The following is a 21,161-nucleotide window of genomic DNA, read 5'->3' on the forward strand; positions in this document are numbered from 1 at the left end:
AAGCATATAAAAATGGAATGAATTCAATATAAGCTTGCAAAACTTCCGCTTTTTTCTTTGTCGTCTAGTTGTTCTTCCGGTGACGAAGGTCAACTCGCTCAGAGTAGCAAGGATCCCAGAAATTCGACCGAAAGCTACCTGATAAAACTCTGAAAACATGGTTTGTATGGTTTAATACGAGGCTTATAGAGCAGACATATGCATACTTCTGTTATATAGTGTTATTCTTTTTTATGGCGTTTGGTAGCGACGGTTGCTCTTTGCTAACGATAGTTCACACGAATGTGGGGCATTGTGGCATAGCTTGTTAACTTATCGTTGGTTGATTTTTACTCCCAAAAGTCTTTTGTTTATATCATGAAAGAAAACTGTTTCCCGGACTAGACAGGGTTTTATTTCCTACTATAAAATAAAATAAGTTCATGTGTTCTCCGTCTCACTGATAGAATTGTGAGAAAAAATCATTTCTGACTCGTGATTTCACACATTAATTCGGCTAAACCAGGTTAATGTGTTAGTAAGGCATTGAAATGACTGGTTGATTCAGGCTCTAACAATATGTATTTGTTTTTTCAGTCTCACACCATCCTGCTTGTGCAGCCCACAAAGAGGCCAGAGGGACGGACGTATGCTGATTATGAATCGGTCAACGAGTGTATGGAGGGTAAGCGGAAGTGGTTATGTGCATTGTGCTATTTGAAGAACTAAGTCTAGGGTGACACGAATGAGCATTTAAAAGGGTACTAGCCATCGTATGCATTTAACTGTGTTTTCCGGTGCTTGAATGAAAGACAACCCCAATGGCAACCCCATCTGGGACTATTTGGATATTGCATAGGAAATGTCACTGAATGAGATCTTGTTTCATTTTCAAAACTCTTCCAATCTAGTATGAATCTCAACAGTTAATAGTTTTCCTCACAGTTTAGAAGCGTGTAGCTAACGTGGCTGTGACATGTGATTAATATTTCCCGTGTTATTGTCTTTACTGAAATTTTTTCGTTTGATGGGTTTGTCAGTTATTAAGGTGAGCGTGTGGGTTCATTATGACTTTATTAATACCGGAGGGTAAATAGTTTTTTTAACAGTTAGACTTTACTTTAAAAGGTTTGTAGAATCTCACATGGGTTAGTGGTCAGCCTCAAGGTGGATAAAGTCGGGTGTGATCGCCTGTGACTTTTAGGACGGGGTGAAGCCTTGGACACTTTGGATAAGTGGGTATTTTGGAAATGGAGTTATTCCCGTTGGGTGCCATCCAAAACTGACAGTGTGTTGGATTGTGTAGGAGTTAACTCCACAGCACACTCTGATGCCTCCATTATTTTGTATAGTTAAAAAGAGTAGCCCTGCATTTTATGTGCAGATATGTCAAAAGTCCTGTGGACAAGATGTCTCCTGTTGCCGAGCCAACACGGGGAAGATCGGAGGAGCACAGTTTGATGTGGCGAGCTATACCCCGCTCGCTACAACACCATTAACAGAGTTTTTCCCAATATCTTCACCGAAGCCCGAGTTTCCAGGGGCTAAGAACTCTTTGCACGTGGAAGTTTAGCAGAAAACCCGTAGCAAAATGTATTTGTCAAAGTATGTGTGCTCGTCTGTGCAAAATCCTAAACTACGGTGACCGCATGGACAGAGCCCACAGCTAACGGGTTAATATCAGTGCGTCTGAAACGCTTATAATGGAAGCCAGAGTGACTGTCGCCGCCATCTGTCAGTGAATATTAATCTGGACTGTTAGCTTGTTAGTGAATGAATGTGTTGACAATAGAAACAAGAAAAAAGAAATGCAAAAGCTACCAAAATGACAACCATTAAATGAGTAATGCACACTTAGTACATGCGCCCACAAATCTTTTAGTCGGTATCAGTCGTCGAGCGATAATTAAACGTGTCTCAACAATAACTTGCGCTGCATTTTGCTGCTGGATGTGTCGTTTAACAGCAAGGACTCTAATGAGTTGTATTTCTATCCCCCGCACAGGTGTGTGCAAGATGTACGAGGAGCATCTAAAGAGAATGAACCCCAACAGCCCGTCTATAACGTACGACATCAGCCAGCTATTTGACTTCATCGACGACCTGGCTGACCTCAGCTGTTTGGTGTAAGTTTGACCCAAAAAGAAACTGCTGGTTATATGTTGCACAAGCTTGCACACGTCTTCCAAACTTATTGCAGTCGGATGTACTGGAAAATAAACCATGAAATCCTGTCGTTGTGTTTCCACACACGGTTAAATCGAGCTGCAGTGATGTGTCAGCTGGGCCATTTAATCACACCGCTGTCCTCGTCCCAACATACAAGCACGAGAGCTGACCAATTACCAAAACAAGCAGGAAATGTATTTTACAACCGTTTGGTGACACGTTGAGAGGTGAATTGGACAGATTTACATCCGTAGGATGTAGTTGTGGTTAAGAGCTTCTTCTTCTTCTTCTTCTTCTGTGTACCAGCGCTTTCTGTTACCTCTCGGTAAAAGGACAGGACGGGAACTATGGAGTATGCACTGAAGGACCTGGCCAGTCTGAGCTACATTAAACTTATACGTGCAGGAGCTATTAGACTTCATTGCATTGTGTCCACCTTTTGGAAAAGTCCAATGAGTGTGCACTTCTATGGCTGTTCATCCAGAAAACACTGCAAGAGGATCTAGTCTTAGGGCCAGTTCAGACCTGTTGCCAACATGCATCTTGGTGATCTGATCAGAAGTGGACAGAGCTGAATATGGGTGTGAACACACAGAGGACCCCTTCAGATCCACTTTGTTGTTGCTGCTTTCTCTTAACGGTGTGAATGCAAACGTGTATTTGGCCACGTGGGTTTTTTCATTACATAACATAACATGGTACAGGACAGTTGTGAGGCGACACAGACACACACCTTCACTATGTGCGTCCGTTACATTGAATTGATTTAGCAGAAGCTTTTATTCAGAGTGCACAGTGATCTTTGCAGTGAGAACATTTGCAACAGGCTTTTAGAACAAAACCAGTCTGATCATCGACTGGGATCGATCGTAATGACTGAGAGAGCACAACACCGGTCAAAAAAAACCCAGATCAATCCTTATATCCTTACTCGCTTCTCTGGTTTCATGGAAAAGAATCCATTTAGTAAAAAGCAGCATCCAGGCTGGGAGGGTGTAGCACTCCCACCTGGACTCACAGCAGAACAGGAAGTAGTCACAAAGCAGAAAACACTTTCTCCTTGCTAATGGGACGTCCAGCATGTTTGCTGTGGTGCTGAACTCGGGCTGGACCCAGCAGCGAGTCGTGTTGTTGAAACGTGTAAAACATCAACATGCAGCGACTTGTCCTAAAGTTCCAGTTTTTCTTTGGACAGGAGTCCAATTCTGTTTCAGTCTGACAGTTGTGGGTGTGTGTAGCTCCATCCTGCAACCCCTCCGATGTCCAAATGGGAACTTTTCCCTTTAGATTAGTCATTGAAAGCGGTGACAGTGTATTCTTGTGTTTGGCAATGCGAACATAAAATGTAAATTGTGGATACGTTTTAACATTTTGAGCTAATCTGTCTCTTTTAGTCCTGGGGGTCGCTTTTCTCTGGCCCCTCCCCTAACATTTAGAGTCAAAGTGTGCGTTACCGCTTCTCAAAACTGTCATTTCAATGGTTCGTAGCAGAATTCCCAGGAGTGTATGAGCAAAGGGGGAGGGGAATGGATCTGTTACAGGCAGTAAAGTGGTTTATTGCCTTTTTCTTCATTTTTCACCCTTTTCTTCAAAGACTAGCTCAATTGCTGAAAGTTTAAAAGCTTCAGTTTGTCTCCTTTTACTTTGTATTATTTTGGACTCTGACCAATATGGCTCGTTGGCACAGATGTGCCGCGATAAAGATTGTTTCCTTCCAACTTTTCTCTTCCATGGCAGATACAGACGAATATAACCCGCCATATTCACACCTTTGTTTTCACTCTTTCTGTTTCATAATGCCTTTGAAATGAAAGGCAGAACCCCACGTGATATGCTGGGTCGTGGAAACAAGGGGCCCAGGTTTATAGTTCAGTGAGTGCAGATGAGGTCTAGCTTTGCAGAGATGTGGAACGGTCAGCAATCCAAGGTGCCTGAAGCCCAGGCAGTTTACAGAAAGAGGTTTTATCTGCTTTCAAATGGGAAGTTCAAGCTAATGTGTATAGAAGCAACGGCTCTGTTTAAGTGGTGGATGCGGTGCTTCTTCCTCTCTCCGTGACTAACTTCTTAGTTACCACCACCCCCTCTCCTCCGTCCCCCAGAGGACGAGGAAAGAGTTTAATTTGCATGTTTTTACAATAAAGAGTAACATCATGTCAAAAATGTACGAGGTCAAACTCGCCAAACCGACTCAAAAGGTATTAACAGCGTTTTTCCTGCTGGCTCAGGTATCGCGCCGACACACAGACGTACCAGCCGTACAACAAGGACTGGATCAAAGAGAAGATCTACGTCCTGCTCCGCCGCCAGGCCCAGCAGGCAGCCAAGTGACGCTCCTGAGGAGGCGGAGGGGTTCGAGAGGCGTGTGCAACTAGTTTCAAGAAGTTTTTCATGTTGTTCTTTTCACATGGGGAGTTGGATTTTGTATTTTAATGTTTGATGTATTAATAAAGATTCTCATTGAATACAGTTTTTTGAAGTGGTTCACTGGTTTTCTCTGTTTCGTCACCTGTTTCTGTTCCATCCTCCCATTCTTTTGTCTCTTTAACCGACATCTTTCACCTTGTCTTCTCTACTGTCCTTCCTCTTAGTTCGGTTCTTCTTAGATTTGCTTGTTTAGTTTCCCTCGCTCTTAAACCGCTCTTTTATACAAGGCTGAATGTTTTACTTTCTTTTCCTTGTTTGTCTTGCTCCTTTTCTTCTTCTTTTTTTTTTTTTTTTTATATTTGTCTGTTCTACTCATCTTTGCCCGCTGCTGACCATGGGGAGGGGCTTCTTTTGACAGTACTTTGCCTTCCACAGGGTAGTTTAACCATTATTTGGTCAAAAATACTGTTGCAGACAGTATTATTTTGTAGCGTGTCTCTCTTCTCCTCTTGTGGGATCATGTTTACATCCTGTTGGACTGGAACTAAAAGATCAATGATATTCTAAAATATGAACGTTCTATTGATGTCTTTTGTGTTTTCATTAAACAGATGTACAGTATATTCATGTTCTTTTACTTGTCTTTTTCTCGTGCTCTGCCGGTTTGGTGATGATTTTCTATATTTCCCCTCTTTTACACCCTAATGTTCAGTTGTGCAAAAGTGTGCATTTTCATGTACCTAATACCTATTCATCATTATCGTTACTCTTGGTCTACCGTATGACTGATTTTCTTAAGACGCACGTGGAAATGTCTCCCCTTTTTGGCACAGCAACAAACGGCCAAAGCGCCTGTCGAAATATTGATTTTTTTTTTTATTTATTCTTTATTATTCTTTATTTATTTTCTTGCCTGAGAATGCATTTCCAATTTCATAAACTAAGTGAATGTAAATAGAAAATCAATTAAACACGAGAAGAGGTGAAGAAAAACGCATCTGTAACGGGGATGAAGGGAGTTCCGCACCGGATCGCGGGGACATCGGACGCGTCTGTCGCCGCATGATGTTGCGCGGGAGGCGGCCTCGCTCCTCCCGCAGTCGCGCTGTTGACGCTAGGTCCTCGTCTGCTCAAGAGTATTTTTCTTTTCTACCTTTGTGTTGTGATCGCAGCCTGTTTCTCACACCCACTCTGGTGCCCCCCGCCCCCTCCCTCCCCACATCCATCCCACCCTACCCTACTCTACCCCACCACCGCCACCCCCTCTCCTCCTTTTAGCATCTGAAAAGACCACTGAGTGAGAATCGATGGCGCAGAGGCCCGCTTGACAGGACAATAAACCACAAAGAAGGGGTGAGTTGTTTTTTCCCCCCATCACTTGGTTGTTGTTGTTTTGTTTGTTTTTTTCACCCAAAATTGCGGAATTACTCTTAATGGCACAACGACACGGGGGGATCGCTGTGGGCTGGCTGCGTGGAAATGATATTTAACACGGGGCATCTTTTGTTACCGCGATATGACATACAGCAGGCGTCAGCTGCCGTGGTCCCACTGAGGGGGGGAAGAAATATTTCAATAAAGAAGTCAGGGACAAAAATAGCAGAAGGAGCAACCAGCGGCTCGGCATCCTGCATCGCTCGGTAGATCAATTTAACATGAGCACACATTCACCTTACGTAACCTGTAAATGCATCACAGGATCCTGGAGCCGCGGTCGCCAGAGAATAGCGTGCACTTGCCGCTTGTAGGGTGTTGATGAGGGTCGGCTGCCTGGATTTCATTGGGCGATGCGGCACCTTCAGGGGTGTTAATGCGGTTGTCTTGTTGTAAACAAAAAAATGTCAGTGGAGTCGGAGAGGGAGGTTTGTCTTTGGGCTTTTCCCCCCGAAAGACCTCCCCGGGAAATTGAGCTATGTTAGAGCTGGTCGTGGCGAGCTTTTGCATTTTTTTGTTGTTTTCTTTGCAGCCATGAGGAGAGGACAAGTCACATCCGAGACGCGGGGGGAGCCGTTGATTTACAGCTGAGGCGTTCTGATCTGCCTCTCGCGTCTGTGCAGAGCCATAACAATAGCTTCCATTTTCCTCATTAGCCTCGGGCATAATCGATGGTAAAAAAAAAAAAAAAGAGAAAGGATAATAACAATAAAAATATGACGTTATTGTTGGTATAGATTTATTCCAGTTTCCCACAGCTGTGTGCAACAACATCTCCCCAGCGCTGCCCACAGCTGAGAAGAGGCTGATGAATCATATATTGATCCTATGATTCAGCCCTCAGATGAGAATGTGTTTTGGCTGGTGGTAACCTGAAGTGACCTGACGGCATGTGGTCGTGTGTTTGTGCCCCCTTGGCATCCATGCAGCCTCTCTGACGGCCTCACACACACCGCGAGGCGCAGCTATGCCCCAGCAGAGGAGGATCTCGTCTCCGTCCCGCCGCCACGGCCTGGCATCCACCCGCCTCCAGACGCTGAAGCCCGGCTACGACTTCCCATGAGGCCACCACCAGAACTCAACTCGACCGCTCTGTATGGGGCCTCTCATATATGAAGTACGTTCAACGTTACAGTCTTTGCACATCTGGACACTTAAAGTGCACGTTTTTTTTTTGTTATTCAGGGGATGATGGACAGTTGTTTCATCATTTTAACTGTGAAACGGTCCAATGATTGTCATCTTGGAATGTAGAAATATTCTAGTAATCATCACACATTTGTTTCCCCAGAATAATTGAGTATTTTATTAGATGAGGAACAAACAAACCCCCATTTTTTAAAACCTTTTTGGTGGGTCTGTTTTTTCCCAACTGATTCTTTCATTTTTAACATTTCTCATATTTGAATTTCAATTTTATCGCATTCTGTCCTGCAAACACCGTTTAAGGCACCTCACAGGGTAATAAAACATGACACAGCCTGTAATCTGTGAATCATCCGGGCGCAGTTTATCTGGCTGCTTAATGAGGGCGGCCGAGTCTTTTTAAGAGGTCTCACGTTTGATTCAGAATACATCTGCAGCCTGGAAGCCTAACGAAGAGTAGGCTGTAAACTCCTTAAGGGCCCCACTAATCACAACTGAGGAGGTGTTTGAGAGAGGTGAGAGGTGAAGCCTTTTCAAGGAATTCAACCAAGTCCATTTGGCTGGTTGATAAAAGAATGACAAGTCAATTGCTCGAGGATGCAAATGCAGATAAAGATGTTCTAAATCAGCTGTCAGTGTAAATCTTAGTGTGAGAATGCTCAAGTGATATGAAGAAGATGCACTGTGGAGAGGCCTTTACAAGCTTTGAACAAGACCTGTTTCCAGAAAAGTTGGGAATTTTTTTTCTAAAATGCACCCAGAACTTATCTAATCTCTAATTTGTTAACTCATACCGTTATTTGACAGACAGGAGCACAAAGGAAATTGGGATTTGAGCTGCTACACAGCCATCGGTTCCTAAAGGCCAGTCAGACACACTCGGGTGAAGCCACATGCAGAATGAAGTCTGACGCTGTGCTTTTGAATGAATCAGTTACCTCCCAGGAAAGGCTGTCTCTAAAAATTCCAAAATATACAACTCTGCGTCACTGTTTTTGTCTGGTTTTCTTTTCTCCAAAAGCAGCTGAATGGCGGGCTCACCTGACAACAGAACACGGGTCCACTCTCTTTCTGTTCATTCAAGATGAGCTTGAAGCAGCATTTATTCTATACAGTAAATATATGGCGTCCTCCTTATGTAATACAGTGTCAGGTTGCATTCCTGAATGCAGTGGTTTACCAAGGCACTCCGAGACCTTGGTAGAGCTATATAGATCATATCTCACAGTGCCGCCCTCAGGGCTCAAAGGTCACGCACATGCAACAGTGGCCTCTACACACAGAGATTTCCCCCAGTCGCCCTGAATTCTTTGCAATTTTGCATTGGTCATTTCTTTATTTCAACTGATCAGTGAATGATTGCCATGACCCATCCTTTCTTGAAAAAGGGGCCTTTGGGGCTCTGCCCCTTTTATACCCGATCCTGACACTCTCACAAGTCACCAATTAATCAGCTGATTGTGATCTTCCAGAACACTTTCAGTCTTTATTTAACTCTTTCCCAACATTTTTCGAGTGCGTAGCAGGCATCAAATTCTAAATTTGTTTCCATTTTCTTCAGACAAAGAAGATCCCACATCTGCTCAATAAAGGTTCAAACAGATGAACAAATAGCAGATTCAAGCTTTGGTTACATTCTCGAAAACTTCCCAACATTCCAGGAAATGGGGTTTGCTTAACAAGAACTGAGTCTTAGATTCAGAAAGAAAATGGTCAGTCAGTATGAAAGGTGATGACAAAATGAGTTTCTTTAAGATCTGTGTTTGGTTTAAGCTGCAAGAAATCAAAGTGGGGATTCGTAAAAGTCTTGTAACAGACTGGGAAAGAAAGATTTGTGAGATAACAGTTAGACTTCCAACGCAGACCCTTGGTCACCGAGTGAGTGCGAGCTTTTTCTCAAGAACAGCTTCCTCTTTAAAGGTAATGCTCAGGTGTTGTGCTCGGTGGTTTTACTCATCCCAAACTGCCGGGAGAAACCAGAAACTACCGATTCCTTAAATCTCAGCCATGCGAATGTTGGTATTTGGTTTCCTACAGTTGACTCCATCAACAGAAAGTTATTTCTCACAAGGAAAACAAGCTGAAACAAAGTGAAATACGAAACGGTGAACTATAACTAAATATTTGACACATTTGATCAAATAAAATGATAACATTCAAAATTAGTAATCTGAAAAATTGGCTAATCACGGTTTAGTTTCAAAGTAGTCAGTCAGTTCCTCTTATTTAGCAGCAGATTTTGCTGCTTGGCCTGTTGTGGTGCCAGTCATAAGCAGCACCTGAAATCCAGGGAAGTTATGCATCTGCGGGAAACAGATTTGTGACAGTTGTAGATTTGTAAGTGGCAGGGAGCAGCCTGACAGTTGTAAAGACTCTTGGTCAAATATGTTTGATGCTACTGTCCAAAATGACCACAGATTTGTCCTCTTCCTCTCAGCTGACATGGAGGATGAAGATGGGACTTGTCTACTTGATGTTTTGTGGTGAGTCTGTGATTCTTACAGGCATACAGCTGGAACAAACATGTTCCGCATCGGGCCCTGAAATGTTGTTGCATCAGATCCTCACCAGCTTTTACCTGATTTTTGGTTATTCTTCTTTCCAGTGATCCCCAAGCCCTGAATGACTTCCTTCATGGGACCAATGAGGTAACTAGAGTCCTACAGAGAGAAGCACTTAGTGCGAATGATGAATTTGAGATGGAAATATTTCTTGGCATGCAGTCTTGAGAAAAGCGTGGAGGAGGGCTGACAGTGTGAAAAAGAGCCCATAATGTAATACTGTGTGCATTTTTCACCACAATCAAAGCCAAACCTAAAATCAACTGATTTTTATCCCACCAGCTGCAGACTGAAGACCTGCTCATTAACTCCTCCTCTGGGGAGCCCTCCCTCTTCACAGATGCCCCGGTGAGTGTCTGGATCCACAGCCAGCATTTACCCTCAGGAGAATGATGTTTTTCTCTCCTTCTGTGCCTGAAACAGCTTCCTGTTAACTCTCACTAATCATACAATTCTCCCCTATTATTTTTCCCTCCGGCCTCCTCTCTCTATTGTCTGTACCTCTCTTTATATTTCCTGCTGTTTCTTCCTCTAGAGTCCCGTCTCTCTGCTGGGAGACGGCGGGGATTCCCCAAACACGCCTCCACCTGGCTGTGTGGATCTGTCCTTCCTTGAGGAGGCCCTCCTGTCATCTCCAGAGGCTGGAGTGGACCCACAAGCTGTGCAGGTGGGGCCACCTGTGGAGGCTGGATGTGAGGCAAAGAAGGGAGACGTGGAGGAAGCGGAGGAGGCGGAGGTGGCGTGTGATATCCTTCAGCAGAGCCTGCAGGAAGCTGAAATCACTGAGCAGACTATGGCTCTGGAAGCAGGTCTCGTGCAACCGGGGGACAGTCTGTCCCTGTACTCGCCCGTCCATCTCTTCTCTCCACCCACTGTGCCCTTCATACCTAAGTCTGTGACTTTGCCCGTCACCTCGGCTCTGCCCAGAGACACCCAGGCAGCGGTGGAGCCTCCCCAGCCCTCCCTAATGGCTGTAGGACCAGGTTGCCCTTCTCTAAAACCTACTGCCCCCCCCCAGCTGATGGGCCTACTGCCTGGAAATGTGTTTCCTGCTCCGTCTCCAGACAATTCCTTCTCCCTGAGTCCTGCACAGGGCTCCAGTATGATCATCCACAAGGCTGTGCCCAGTGTCACCAGTCGCCCCCTGATCACCCCAACGCTGAGAGCTGCAGCAGCACCAGCACCAGGCATCGTCCTGCAGCGTGCCCCTCTCCCCATCCAACCCAAACTTCCCATCAGCATTCAGCCGAGACTGGTTCAAATTAGCCCCAAGCCTTCAGGACAGAAACCCACTCCTGGTCTTACATTTGTCCCTGGGGCTGCCTCGCCAAATATTTTACTGTCCCAAGCTCCAGGCCAAAAGAGTGTAGCTCCACAGCCGCAGCCAACACAGCAGCTCCCAAAACCTGTCAGCCTGCAGCTGGTCAACCAGGGTGGCTCCTTTGTGCTCCAGCCTCAGGGACTCTTTCAAGGCCAAAACCAGTTCCTTCTTCCGGGCCAGTGTCCTGTTACAATCTCCCAGCCTGCCAGAGTAACTCAACCTCTGCTGACCCCCAGTCACCAGGGCCCATCCGTTCACAGTGTGACTCCCTCCGCTGGGCAGCTTGTAGACGGCTCTCAGATCTTAACTGTTCCCCAAAGACAGCTGAATTTCAGCCCAGTCTTCACCCCTACAGGGCAGCTAGCACTCCGCCAGGCCACTGTGCTTTCAGGACCTCTGCAGCTACAGTCAGCTCCTGCTACGGTCTTCCAGATGCCAGCACAACTGGCTGGAGCTTATACTCCAGGGGGGCAGGGCCAACGAGCTACCCTTGTCCACAATCCTGCCCTCGGAAACCACATAACATTGATCAACAGTTCAGGGGTGCTGCCTCCAGATCTCACTTCCATCTCTATCGTTAACGGCCCCTCGGTTGTTCAGGGGCTGCCTTTTGCTGCCCAGGCCCCGGCTCCTCAGACAGCGACAGAAGGACAGCTGAGCCTCCCACAGGCATCTGTGGTGATCCTGCCTGAGAGGACTGTTCAAGAAGAGAGGGGCAGCTCAGAGGAGACGTTCCAGCAGCTGCAACAGGTGAGATGTGTTTCTGTCATGTTGAATTAAATTCTGAGTTAAAATTAGTATGTTTTTATGTATCATTATGTCCACAACTGTTAGGTGGAGGGTAGCATGCTGTTTTTCTGATTTAAAACACTTTACATCAGGAGAGTTTTAGTCAGACGGTAAACCATAATGTGACTTTGTCTTATTTGCATATGTGATAACCACGTGGAAAAGTTTTACTCATGTAAATGTACAGTTATGTGAAAAGAAAGTGAATCCTTTTTCATTTCATGTAACACAATTAGATAAAGAAATTAAAATGAGGGAAATATTTTGGCTCATTCTCCCTGCCAACCTTGCTTTAGTTAATGAAGTTTTGCAGCATTGGTTTCTGCACAGCTCTTAAGGTCCCACCACAGCATTTCAGTCAGGTTGAGGTCTGAACTTTAACTGGACCACTGCAACACCTTGATTCCTTTTTTTAGTTTTGGCCATTCTGTTTGCGATTGTCCTGCAGCTGTCGCTGTCAGACAGATGACGTCACATTTGACTCTTTGACTTTGGTATACAGAGGAGTTCATGGTCAACTCAGTGACTAAACATGACAGAACAAGCCCAGATCATCAGCCCTCCACCACCGTGCTTAACAGTCGGTATGAGGTGTTGGAGCTGACATGCTGTGTTTGGTTGCTGTGCATTGTAACCAGACATCTCCACTTTGGAGACCAAAGTTTGGTCTGTCCAAAGGACATTGTTCCAGTGATCTTGTGGTTTGATGTAACTTTACAAACCTAAGCTGTGCTGCCATGTTCTTTTTAGAGAGAAGAGGCTTTCTCCTGCGGCCCTTCCAAACAAGCCATCTTTGTTCAGTCTTTTTCTAACTGTGCTGTCATGACCTTTAACCTTTAACATGCTAACTGAGGCCTGTAGAGTCTGAGATGTAGCTCTTTTTTTTTTCTTTTTCTTGAAGTTTCCCTGAGCGTTGTGCAGTCTGACTTTTGGGTGAACGCTCTGACGTCCACTCCTGGGAAGATTGACAGCTGTCCTGAATGTTTTCTACTTGTACAGTCTTTCTCTCTGTAGAATGATGGACTCCAGATGGTTTGGAAATGGCCTTATAACCCTTCCCAGACTGATGGGCAGAAGCAGCTGCTTCTCCTTAGCATTGTGTTAACACACATCTGAATGCTCCAGACCATCAAACTGCCAAAACCTCTGCTTTATAGAGGCGCTCACATCTGCTGGTGATCCGTTTATCAAGTCCATTTTATTAGCAGCCCTTGGCAGCTACTTACTGTCACAGCTCCTATGGAAGCAGGTTTTGAAACACTGTTTCAGCATTTTGACTTTTTTTTTGTTCAATAAATGATGACGATGTGATATGTTGTGTAATGCTGCTCGTATGAGGTTGTACTGATGTGATTTTCAGACCTGCTAAGGACCGGCTGGGCTCTGGATGAATACCTTATGATTGAAAAAGGCGGAACTTTCTTTTTCACATGACTGTATGTTTTTTACACCTGGTTTGGCTGGTGTAATTAATTATTCATTTTACATTATGAAGTAACACATTGCTTTGGACTTGGAAATCGTGCTGCTAGTATTCAGTATATACAGTATATGTATTGATATTGACCGATGCACAACACATGCAAGTTTGAAGATTCCCCTTTGAACGCAGTTTTATCTGAGTACCACGTGTCCCTCTGCAGTCCTTTGGACACGTTGTCCAGCATGTCTCTGTGCAGCCCACCTCTGCGGGGCTGCAGTCCCCACCTCCTCCTCCAGTTACGGTATTGCAGCCTTCTCCTGAGCCGCCTCTCGTCTCCGACCCGGCGGCGGAGATGCCCAAACTTTTGATGCCCCCGGCAGACCTCAGCCAAGTGGTGGAAGAGGTGACGCAAACGATGAATCCGAACCACGCCTTTATGCAGCATCTGCAACAGGTCAGATCTTCAGCAATACTCCGCAGATTTCTTTGTCTCGACGGCCCTTTGAGAGAGTGGTGTTTGTAGAAGGATTTATAGAAAAACTGTTTTGTAAAGTACTGTGCAGACAGGTTCTGAAATGAGAAGATGAAATACAGCAGTGCAGTGACAGTAAAGAAATCAGTAGATAACAGAACAGGAGAGAAAATAAGCTGAGTTTTCAGTCAGAAGTTAGTTCCACCATTCAACTTGTAAGATCTTCGTAACTTCGTTTCATTTTTCTTGGACCACAGCAAGCACTTGGTTCTCCCATCCCATCTGAATTATTGGTTGGAGCGCTGCCGGTGGTGCCGATGGAGCCGCTCCCCTCGCCAGCGTCCAGTGACAGAGAGACCCGTGTGGTCTGCGGTCAGGACACTCGCATGATGTCAGAGCAGTGTGGGGAAGTTTCTCCGCTTCGCTCAGACCCTGAGGACGCGTCGTTGCTCTGCCCCCCCACTCACATTCAGGACACTGAGAGACCAGCTTCAGCAACTTTCTCCCCTCCGGCTGGACCTCAGATTTCTCTGCTTAGACCTGAGAGTTCAGGCCCACAGTCTTCAGCACCCCCACCCCGCATTGAACCCCAAGTCCATTACCAAGTCCCTCAGCTCCAGGCCTCACAGGCTTTATTTGCCCAGAACCAGGTGCAGATTCAGTGTTCTGTTTCCCAACCTCCATCCCAGGCCCAGACCTCAGTTTCTCAAACCCAGGTTCAGGCCCAGCTGTCTGTCTCCCAACCTCAGTCCTCCAGCCATAGCTCTGTCCACAGCAGCCCATCCCCTCTGCGTTTCAGCGTCTCGGTGCCTCAGCAGCAGCCTGCTCCCACAGCTGCATCGGTTATCCTCTCCAACGGAGGAGACGACTCTGCTGTCCAACAGCACACACACAACAGTGAGTTACAACTACTGGCTGAAGACTCACAATCCGGTTCTTTTCTTTGGAAGTCTAACTGTTATCCTCACGGTTATTATTTGTCTTTCGTTTCAAAATCAATCGTCTTCATTGTTACTGCCACCACGTCCGTCTCTTCATCAATGGCGTCCTACATCAGAGCCCACAGCTGCCGAGGCCGTGGAGAGTAAAGCGTCTACTCTCGATGTCCATCTGCCCTCTCCTTCAGCCCAGGGGGCCCACGTTCAGGGGCCTCCACCCCCTGTGGAGGGTACCTCCATCCAGACGAGCCAGCAGACCGACAACAAGGTGAGATAGTAGTTCATTCAGAAAAAATACAATTATAAGAATTAGAATTACAATTAATTAGCTCAACTTATGTTTTGACATTTTATTTTATCGCTAGCTTCCGTCATTAGGAGGCACTGAGGTGATTAACTGAGAAATGCAGCAAACTCATAGTTAAAATGTACCCTTGCCTCCGTCCTTTGAACTCATACAAAATGTTGTGTGTCGGCCAGCTGGCAGGTCCTGGGGAGCTGCAGAGAGAGGAGCGGCTCACACCAGCAATGCGCAGGCACAGGTGAGACCAACATGCTGCTCTGTGGGGCTGGAAGTCACCAGGACGCAAACGAATGAATACTATTTCTGATGAGTGTCAATGACAAGAAGAAATGTGCATGTTTCCCCCTCTTTATTCATTTATGTTATCAATTCATTTTCAAATGAAAAAAATTCTACTTAATCAATCAGAAAATGTGCTAACTTGGCTTGTAAACCCTTTGGTTGCATATATATGTTCATTCTTCTTCTACCTAAAGAAAAAATATGTAACTTGAAGATTGTACAGGCAAAAAATCTGTCAGTGGAGGTAATGCTAACAGTTGCTAACAGAAGAATGTAAAGCTCACAGAGTTTTCCCTGCGTTCTTCAGATTCCAGCAGCAGCTTTGTCTGGACCACGGAGCAGTGCAGAGCCCGTTCACGGGCCCGGCATTCGCCACGATGAAGGACGTGGTCAGACGCCTGCTGCCATACCACACGTGTGCCGGTCACGTGCCCACTCAAGATGATTTCGCTTTAGGTTAGCGAGCTTTGGTGGATGATTTATAAATGTCAAATCTTTCCAAAAGTCAGCCGTATCAGTTACACCTGTATCTGCATGTACTCTGTCACCGCCGTGCTGGGCTGCATTCGTAGTTAATCTGAATGTGAGATGACCTTTTCCACAGTGGACCAGGAGTTTGACACCGTGTCCGGTTTCCTGCTGAAACGCACCAAGGACATGGTCAATAAATACAGGCAGCTATTGGTTAGAGAAACCCAGGTGAGACACGGCACCTGTTCTATTCAGCCTTCATCTACAGTATTATCACCCTCAAATCAAATGAAGGCATGTTAAGTTCCAAATATTGTTATCGCTAACAAGGATCCTTATAGCTGTAAGTGGACTGATGCTTTCTAAGTGGATATCTGCTGTAAATGAGATAAATGTAAGTGACTCCCCCTCACTGAAAAGCCCTTCTCGGGTCTGTTTGGGACTGTGTGTTTGATGGATGTCGACTGGTTTCCACAGCAGGAGAGTCCGTCTGCAGAAATGGTGATGCTGGAGCGTCTCTTCCTCCAGGCTGAGCGCTACGCTTTGGCGGAGGACAGACGGCGAGCTCGCAGAGACCCAGGTGAGTGGTTGTTATTTTCATCACACGGAGGCTCTGTGCGCACGTTTGCAGCAGAAAATGCCGATTCGTACAACTGCGTAGAAATCTAAAGCGATTGGGAAAAGTGAGCTAGTGACACTCGTTTTCTTCAACAAACGCATTTAGCGTTGCCTCAGAATGCAGCACTTAACCTCAGAGGGAGTCCGCCTGATGCCAAAAAATTGCATCTGACAGGTTGCAAGCAAATTAAAGCCGGGTTGTAATGTTAATTAAGTTGGAAAAGAAGAAGGAGTTTGCTGGTAAATGTCAGGCCTGGCTGCTGCTGATAATAATTTTTTAAAAATTACTCTCCAGTTAATTTTATATTTATTAGTTAACTCACAGTGGCAGTCCACATTAGGAAAAACTACTAATGTGTCAAAATGAGCTTTTTTCATGAATTGATCATTAGTTTGATAATGTGTATATTAAGTGATTTACAAGCCATGGTTAGCTCTCACTTTTGCTGTGTTTAACTCACATTTTCCAGAAACTTTTATGGCAGCCTTGGCTACATCAGCGTCTTCCCCACAAGGTTCCCACTCCTCTGGCCCCTCTCACCTGTACTCCTCTGGCAGCCCGTCTTCTCCCTCAGCTTGGACCCGCCTTTCTGAGCGGCCCCCTGGACTCAAGACGTACCGCTCCAGCTCACGTGGGGCTCTCAGACTCACCATCAAGCAGGAGTCCGGCTCGCGTAAGGTGATCCACAATTCCGCCTGCGACTCGGGAGTCAAGAGGGACCACACGGGGCAGCTGACCAATGGCAGCGAAGCCGTGCACGAACGCCACCCTCAGGCATCCAACGGAGCGCCCCAGTGTCCCGCAGATGAGGAGATGTCCAATGGAGCTTTGTCCGGGAACACTGCTGAGCAGCTTCCACTTCCACTCAGTTCCAAAGTGACAGCCCCAAACCCTCTTTCTATGCCAGAGCCGCAGAATGTTTCCTTTGAGTTGCCTCCCCGAGACGTCAGTGCTCCGAAACTGAAATGTTACAGGTCGGATGCGTCACCTCGGCCAGAGCAGCGCTTCAACCTGCCACCTCCGCCGCTCCAAGAAGACAACATGCTCAGTGAACATTTACAGAGTGCCATCGACAGCATACTGGAACTCCAGCGCCTGCAGGGCCCCTCTGCAGCACCCACCAGGGCCACTTCGGGCTCTTCACTGGACCAGGCTGTCACCAGCATCCTGGAGGGACACCTGTGAGGTAATCTGCCCCAACAGGCATCCTCCACACAGAAACAAAACCGTCTGTGTGAGGTGGGATCAAGCGAACTAGTCTTCTAATCTGTTCCCAAAGGGGTTCCAGATTTTTCTTGAACTGATTGTTTGAAAGCAAAAGGAGGAGGAAAAAAAATTAAGAGGCACTATAAAGAGATGCATACCAGACAACAGCACTATCTATAGTCCCATAGATGTTAGATACTTCATTTTTGATGTATGTTTGTGGAAAAAAAATCTATTTGAATAGGAGCTATATTGTTTCAGTGGTAGTGAAGTCATTCAGAGGTTTACGACTGGTGTAACCTTCATCAGCATATAGTATATAAGTAATAGTGAGGCTTATGAAAACGTGGAGTAGACTGAGATTATCCAATAGTTTTTTATAAGATTTCTTTTAAAATTGTGATTTCTTTTTCTTTTTTTCGTTTTTGCATAGTGCCAAGCTTCCAGGGTATTTATTTTGATAATCCGTGCCAATTGTGTTTCGCGTTGAGAAAGGCAGCGAATGTTCGAGACGTGTGTGTGTGTGTGTGTGTGTGTTTTTGTTCGATCTGGAGAGCGTGTGTGTGAAAACACTGGATCCTGCTACGGGACAGTACACGAAAAATCCCACACGCTCCGTCATCTCGGCTTAATGAATGAAACTCCAAAGAATTTGTGACTCGCTACATCCTGAATACACCAGCAAACGTCCACGTTGTGTCTCTTCCCACAAACTGGAGTCCGTCCTTGTTAAAAGAAAAGAACCCCGAATGGGCGCAAACACACGCTCTTAGTTTAAAAGTTTGGACCCTTGCTGGAGTCAAACTGTGAAATAGTCCTAGTTCTCTGTTTGTTGTCAAGAGACAAAAAAATAGTTTCCCATACTGTATGTGTTAACATGCAAGCAATAATAAGTTCGGGTTGTTGGGAGCAGTGGTGGTGCAGTGAGGGGGAGGAGGAGGAGGAGACATTTTTTGCTTTTCACTGTCACTGGATGAAAACAAAGAAGGTTTTTCAGGAATGATAGATGTTTGATTTGTCATCAGAGCCTGTGTTGTTTAAAAAAAAATTTTCTAACATACTTCAAGGGCTTGAGGGTGACTTATTGACGTCGATGACCATGAAAAATGTCCAGTTTAAGAAAGAAAAACGCCAAAACTGACTGAAAACCGTACAGAGCGCGAGCCTCTCTGCATCGTCAAACAGCCTTTGACCAAAAACTGGAGGAATCATCCGCTTCACGTCTAGCGCTGTCTTCATTTGTTGAGCCATTGGTTTCTAGCTTGCTGTACTAAACATTTTTTTGTGTTGTGGGGCAGCATATGATTTTTTTTTTGCAGCATCTTATGTTCATGTGACAATCTTATCGGTCTTTATGATAATGTGTGAATTCTGTCCTTGTGAAAATATCAGAGAGTTGCATCAGTTCTTCGACTCCTCATCAAACGTGCGCAAAATATTCCTTCGTCAATGAGTTGTACCTTTGGAGGTGGAATTGTAGAAGCCACAAAATATTTTTAATGTTCGTAATATGGATTGAAAATGTGTTTCAAAATTTAGCTTTTGGAGGTATGGTGATATGGAGTCGCTTTTGTGCCTTTGTTGTGCAATTTTGAAGATTAGAGAGAGAAAAGAGTTGCTACGAGTAAGCTTAATCTGTGGTTAAAATCCAAAAGTTTGATTCGTGGAATTTGAAAGCTCTGCTTGTCAGTCAGCACAACCTCTGAAATATTACAATGTTGCCATTTCTAAGCATTTAGGCATACCTTCATGTTGATTTTCTGTCATTTCCCAAGTTGCCACTCTATAGAGATTTGTTTACATCCTTCCTTTAAGATTCAGCCAAACATGGAGATTTCCACCTAAATGACATTTAAATCCAATCAAACATTTGATTGAAGTGTCTCTCAAATCTAATTAGTTATTGCAAACTTGTTTGACAGCAATATTAAGGCACAAAACTAACTCCATGATATTGGGAGATTTTTTAAGTGGGGGTTGTGGAAGTACTTGTAAGTAGTCAGTCACTTCCCAGCAGTAGATGGATAGAATGTGCTCTCAGTTTGGAGAATCAGGAAGGAATTCAGACAGTTGAGCTTAGCTAGCTAACAGCTATTCACAGCTTTGTTTTCTAAATTTAAAACTCAAATCTCAAGAATATCATAGTGTTTCAAGGAGATGCTATATATGGTGAATTTTACACCGTGTCACTTTTGGATCAAAGGGTCAACAAATTTATTTAGTCAATATTAGGAAGCAACACGGACATTGGTGATGAACGTCCGTGTTACTTCCTGTCGTTGTATATACGGTGGCTGCTGAGCCAGTCAACCGGTTTCAACGGGTTTCAACCAGTCTAATCTTAAAATACCAACTATGAGACATAAAAATTTGTTTAAAAAAACCTGATAAAATCAAGGGTCAAAATTTGAAATCTTTGCAAAAGTAATACTCAGCAGTAAGCTATCCAACAAGTCTAACTTCCCTCCTGGTGGACTTAGCTGACCCGCGTTGAGCTTTAATGATGTGGAGGGAGGCAGGCGTTCTTTAGTTGAGAAAGCAGTGACAGTAAATAGCTATCTGATACAAAAGTGGCACAGTGGAAAATAAAAAATTCATCAGCTTTCGCTCAAACTGCTACGAAGCGTTTCCCGTGCATTTAAAATGGAGAAAACCTTAGGCCCCGTTTGGAGTAGCTGAGTTCCGCTGTTCCAATTCTTTCCCGATTCTACAGACTGAGAGCACTCTGACTGATGTCTGCTGCAGCTAAGACACACACTGCTAAGACATATCTCACACAACTTTACTAGAAGAGGGGGTGTCTAAATATGTTTTTAAGGCTTGACTAGTAAACTGGAAAAGGTGTAGTAAATGCCTTATTGACAATACAATGTATCTTTTTAAGGAATTACTATTATAAAGTGTTTCTTTTAATTACTGTAACATCCGGTGTTTTAAAAAAGAAGAACAGACATCCAGAGATTTGGGGCTAAACTGAAAACTCATTTTCTTGAATTGCATTGTCTTTTTTTTTTTAATATATAAATGTAAAAGTTGTCTTTTGTCGAAATGAACAGAAGGAGTCTTAATATGCAGTAATTTAGTGTCGAAGCTCTGTGTAGTGCTGATGGACACACACACAGATCTATAAAGGAGCACATTTTGGAGCCTTTTGGGAAATTAGATGAGAACTTCATAGGTGTATGCTAACTGTGAAGCTACAGCTTGCAACCACGTAGCTTAGCGTGTGTTTTACAAGTTTGGGAGGAAAATGCCAGCCCGCCTGTTTTGCTTATGCATTTTCCACGCGAAGCTAAAATGCTAAACCGGGCGTTTGCTATAGCTGAAGATTTATTAACCAAAATTAATTACTTTGACAAAATTGTCATATTAAATAAATGGATAAAATCTTAGACAACAATAAGAAAACTGCCTGGATCTCCGGGTGTGTTTCCATCGGCAGAGGTTCCAGTGTAATGCAGTAAAGATGTCAGCGTCTTTCACAGAACACGATTGCACTCTCCGCTCAACTTCCTAAAAGGGAAAATTTTTTTTCTTCATTTTCCTAGTTTTGTCTCATTTGCGAGTCTAATTTGTGACTCATGTGCTCTCAACTTGAGAATCGAAGGCAACTTTGATGGAATCCCCTCCAATGAAGGAGCCTCACGTGCCATTGTTATTGTTGCAGTGTCGAACACTGACCC

General features: G+C 44.7%; 2 protein-coding genes across 3 annotated transcripts; both read left to right on the top strand.

Moving 5' to 3' along the window:
• The first annotated feature begins 69 nt into the window (after positions 1-69).
• Positions 70-4,614, top strand: LOC140270063 (enhancer of rudimentary homolog). The gene is made up of 4 exons (XM_072365137.1): positions 70-160; positions 577-664; positions 1,985-2,105; positions 4,374-4,614. The coding sequence occupies exons 1-4, from the start codon at positions 158-160 to the stop codon at positions 4,474-4,476; spliced, it is 315 nt and encodes a 104-aa protein (XP_072221238.1). The 5' UTR covers positions 70-157; the 3' UTR covers positions 4,477-4,614.
• Positions 4,615-5,652: 1,038 nt separating this feature from the next.
• Positions 5,653-17,491, top strand: LOC140270782 (BRD4-interacting chromatin-remodeling complex-associated protein). Of its 2 annotated transcripts, XM_072365984.1 has the most exons (15): positions 5,653-5,865; positions 6,876-7,063; positions 9,530-9,575; positions 9,698-9,740; positions 9,936-10,001; positions 10,189-11,724; positions 13,407-13,640; positions 13,916-14,555; positions 14,716-14,864; positions 14,962-14,985; positions 15,077-15,138; positions 15,490-15,638; positions 15,787-15,881; positions 16,131-16,233; positions 16,742-17,491. In XM_072365984.1, the coding sequence occupies exons 3-15, from the start codon at positions 9,535-9,537 to the stop codon at positions 17,455-17,457; spliced, it is 3,858 nt and encodes a 1,285-aa protein (XP_072222085.1). In that variant the 5' UTR covers positions 5,653-5,865; positions 6,876-7,063; positions 9,530-9,534; the 3' UTR covers positions 17,458-17,491. The 2 variants fall into 2 exon arrangements, with proteins under 2 accessions (XP_072222085.1, XP_072222086.1); XM_072365985.1 differs by lacking the exon at positions 14,962-14,985.
• Positions 17,492-21,161: the final 3,670 nt, after the last annotated feature.

This window comes from Leuresthes tenuis, unplaced genomic scaffold (assembly GCF_036924035.1).
Source record: "Leuresthes tenuis unplaced genomic scaffold, fLeuTen1.0.hap1 SCAF_15, whole genome shotgun sequence".
Lineage (NCBI taxonomy): Eukaryota > Metazoa > Chordata > Actinopteri > Atheriniformes > Atherinopsidae > Leuresthes > Leuresthes tenuis.

Coding starts and splice junctions, on each gene's coding strand:
- LOC140270063 (XM_072365137.1), top strand. Junction 665..1,984: donor GGTCAACGAGTGTATGGAGG/GTAAGCGGAAGT, acceptor TCCCCCGCACAG/GTGTGTGCAAGATGTACGAG. Junction 2,106..4,373: donor GCTGACCTCAGCTGTTTGGT/GTAAGTTTGACC, acceptor CTGCTGGCTCAG/GTATCGCGCCGACACACAGA.
- LOC140270782 (XM_072365984.1), top strand. CDS start 9,535: ATGGAGGATGAAGATGGGACTTGTCTACTTGATGTTTTGTG. Junction 14,865..14,961: donor GCCAGCAGACCGACAACAAG/GTGAGATAGTAG, acceptor TTTTATCGCTAG/CTTCCGTCATTAGGAGGCAC. Junction 15,882..16,130: donor TATTGGTTAGAGAAACCCAG/GTGAGACACGGC, acceptor TGGTTTCCACAG/CAGGAGAGTCCGTCTGCAGA.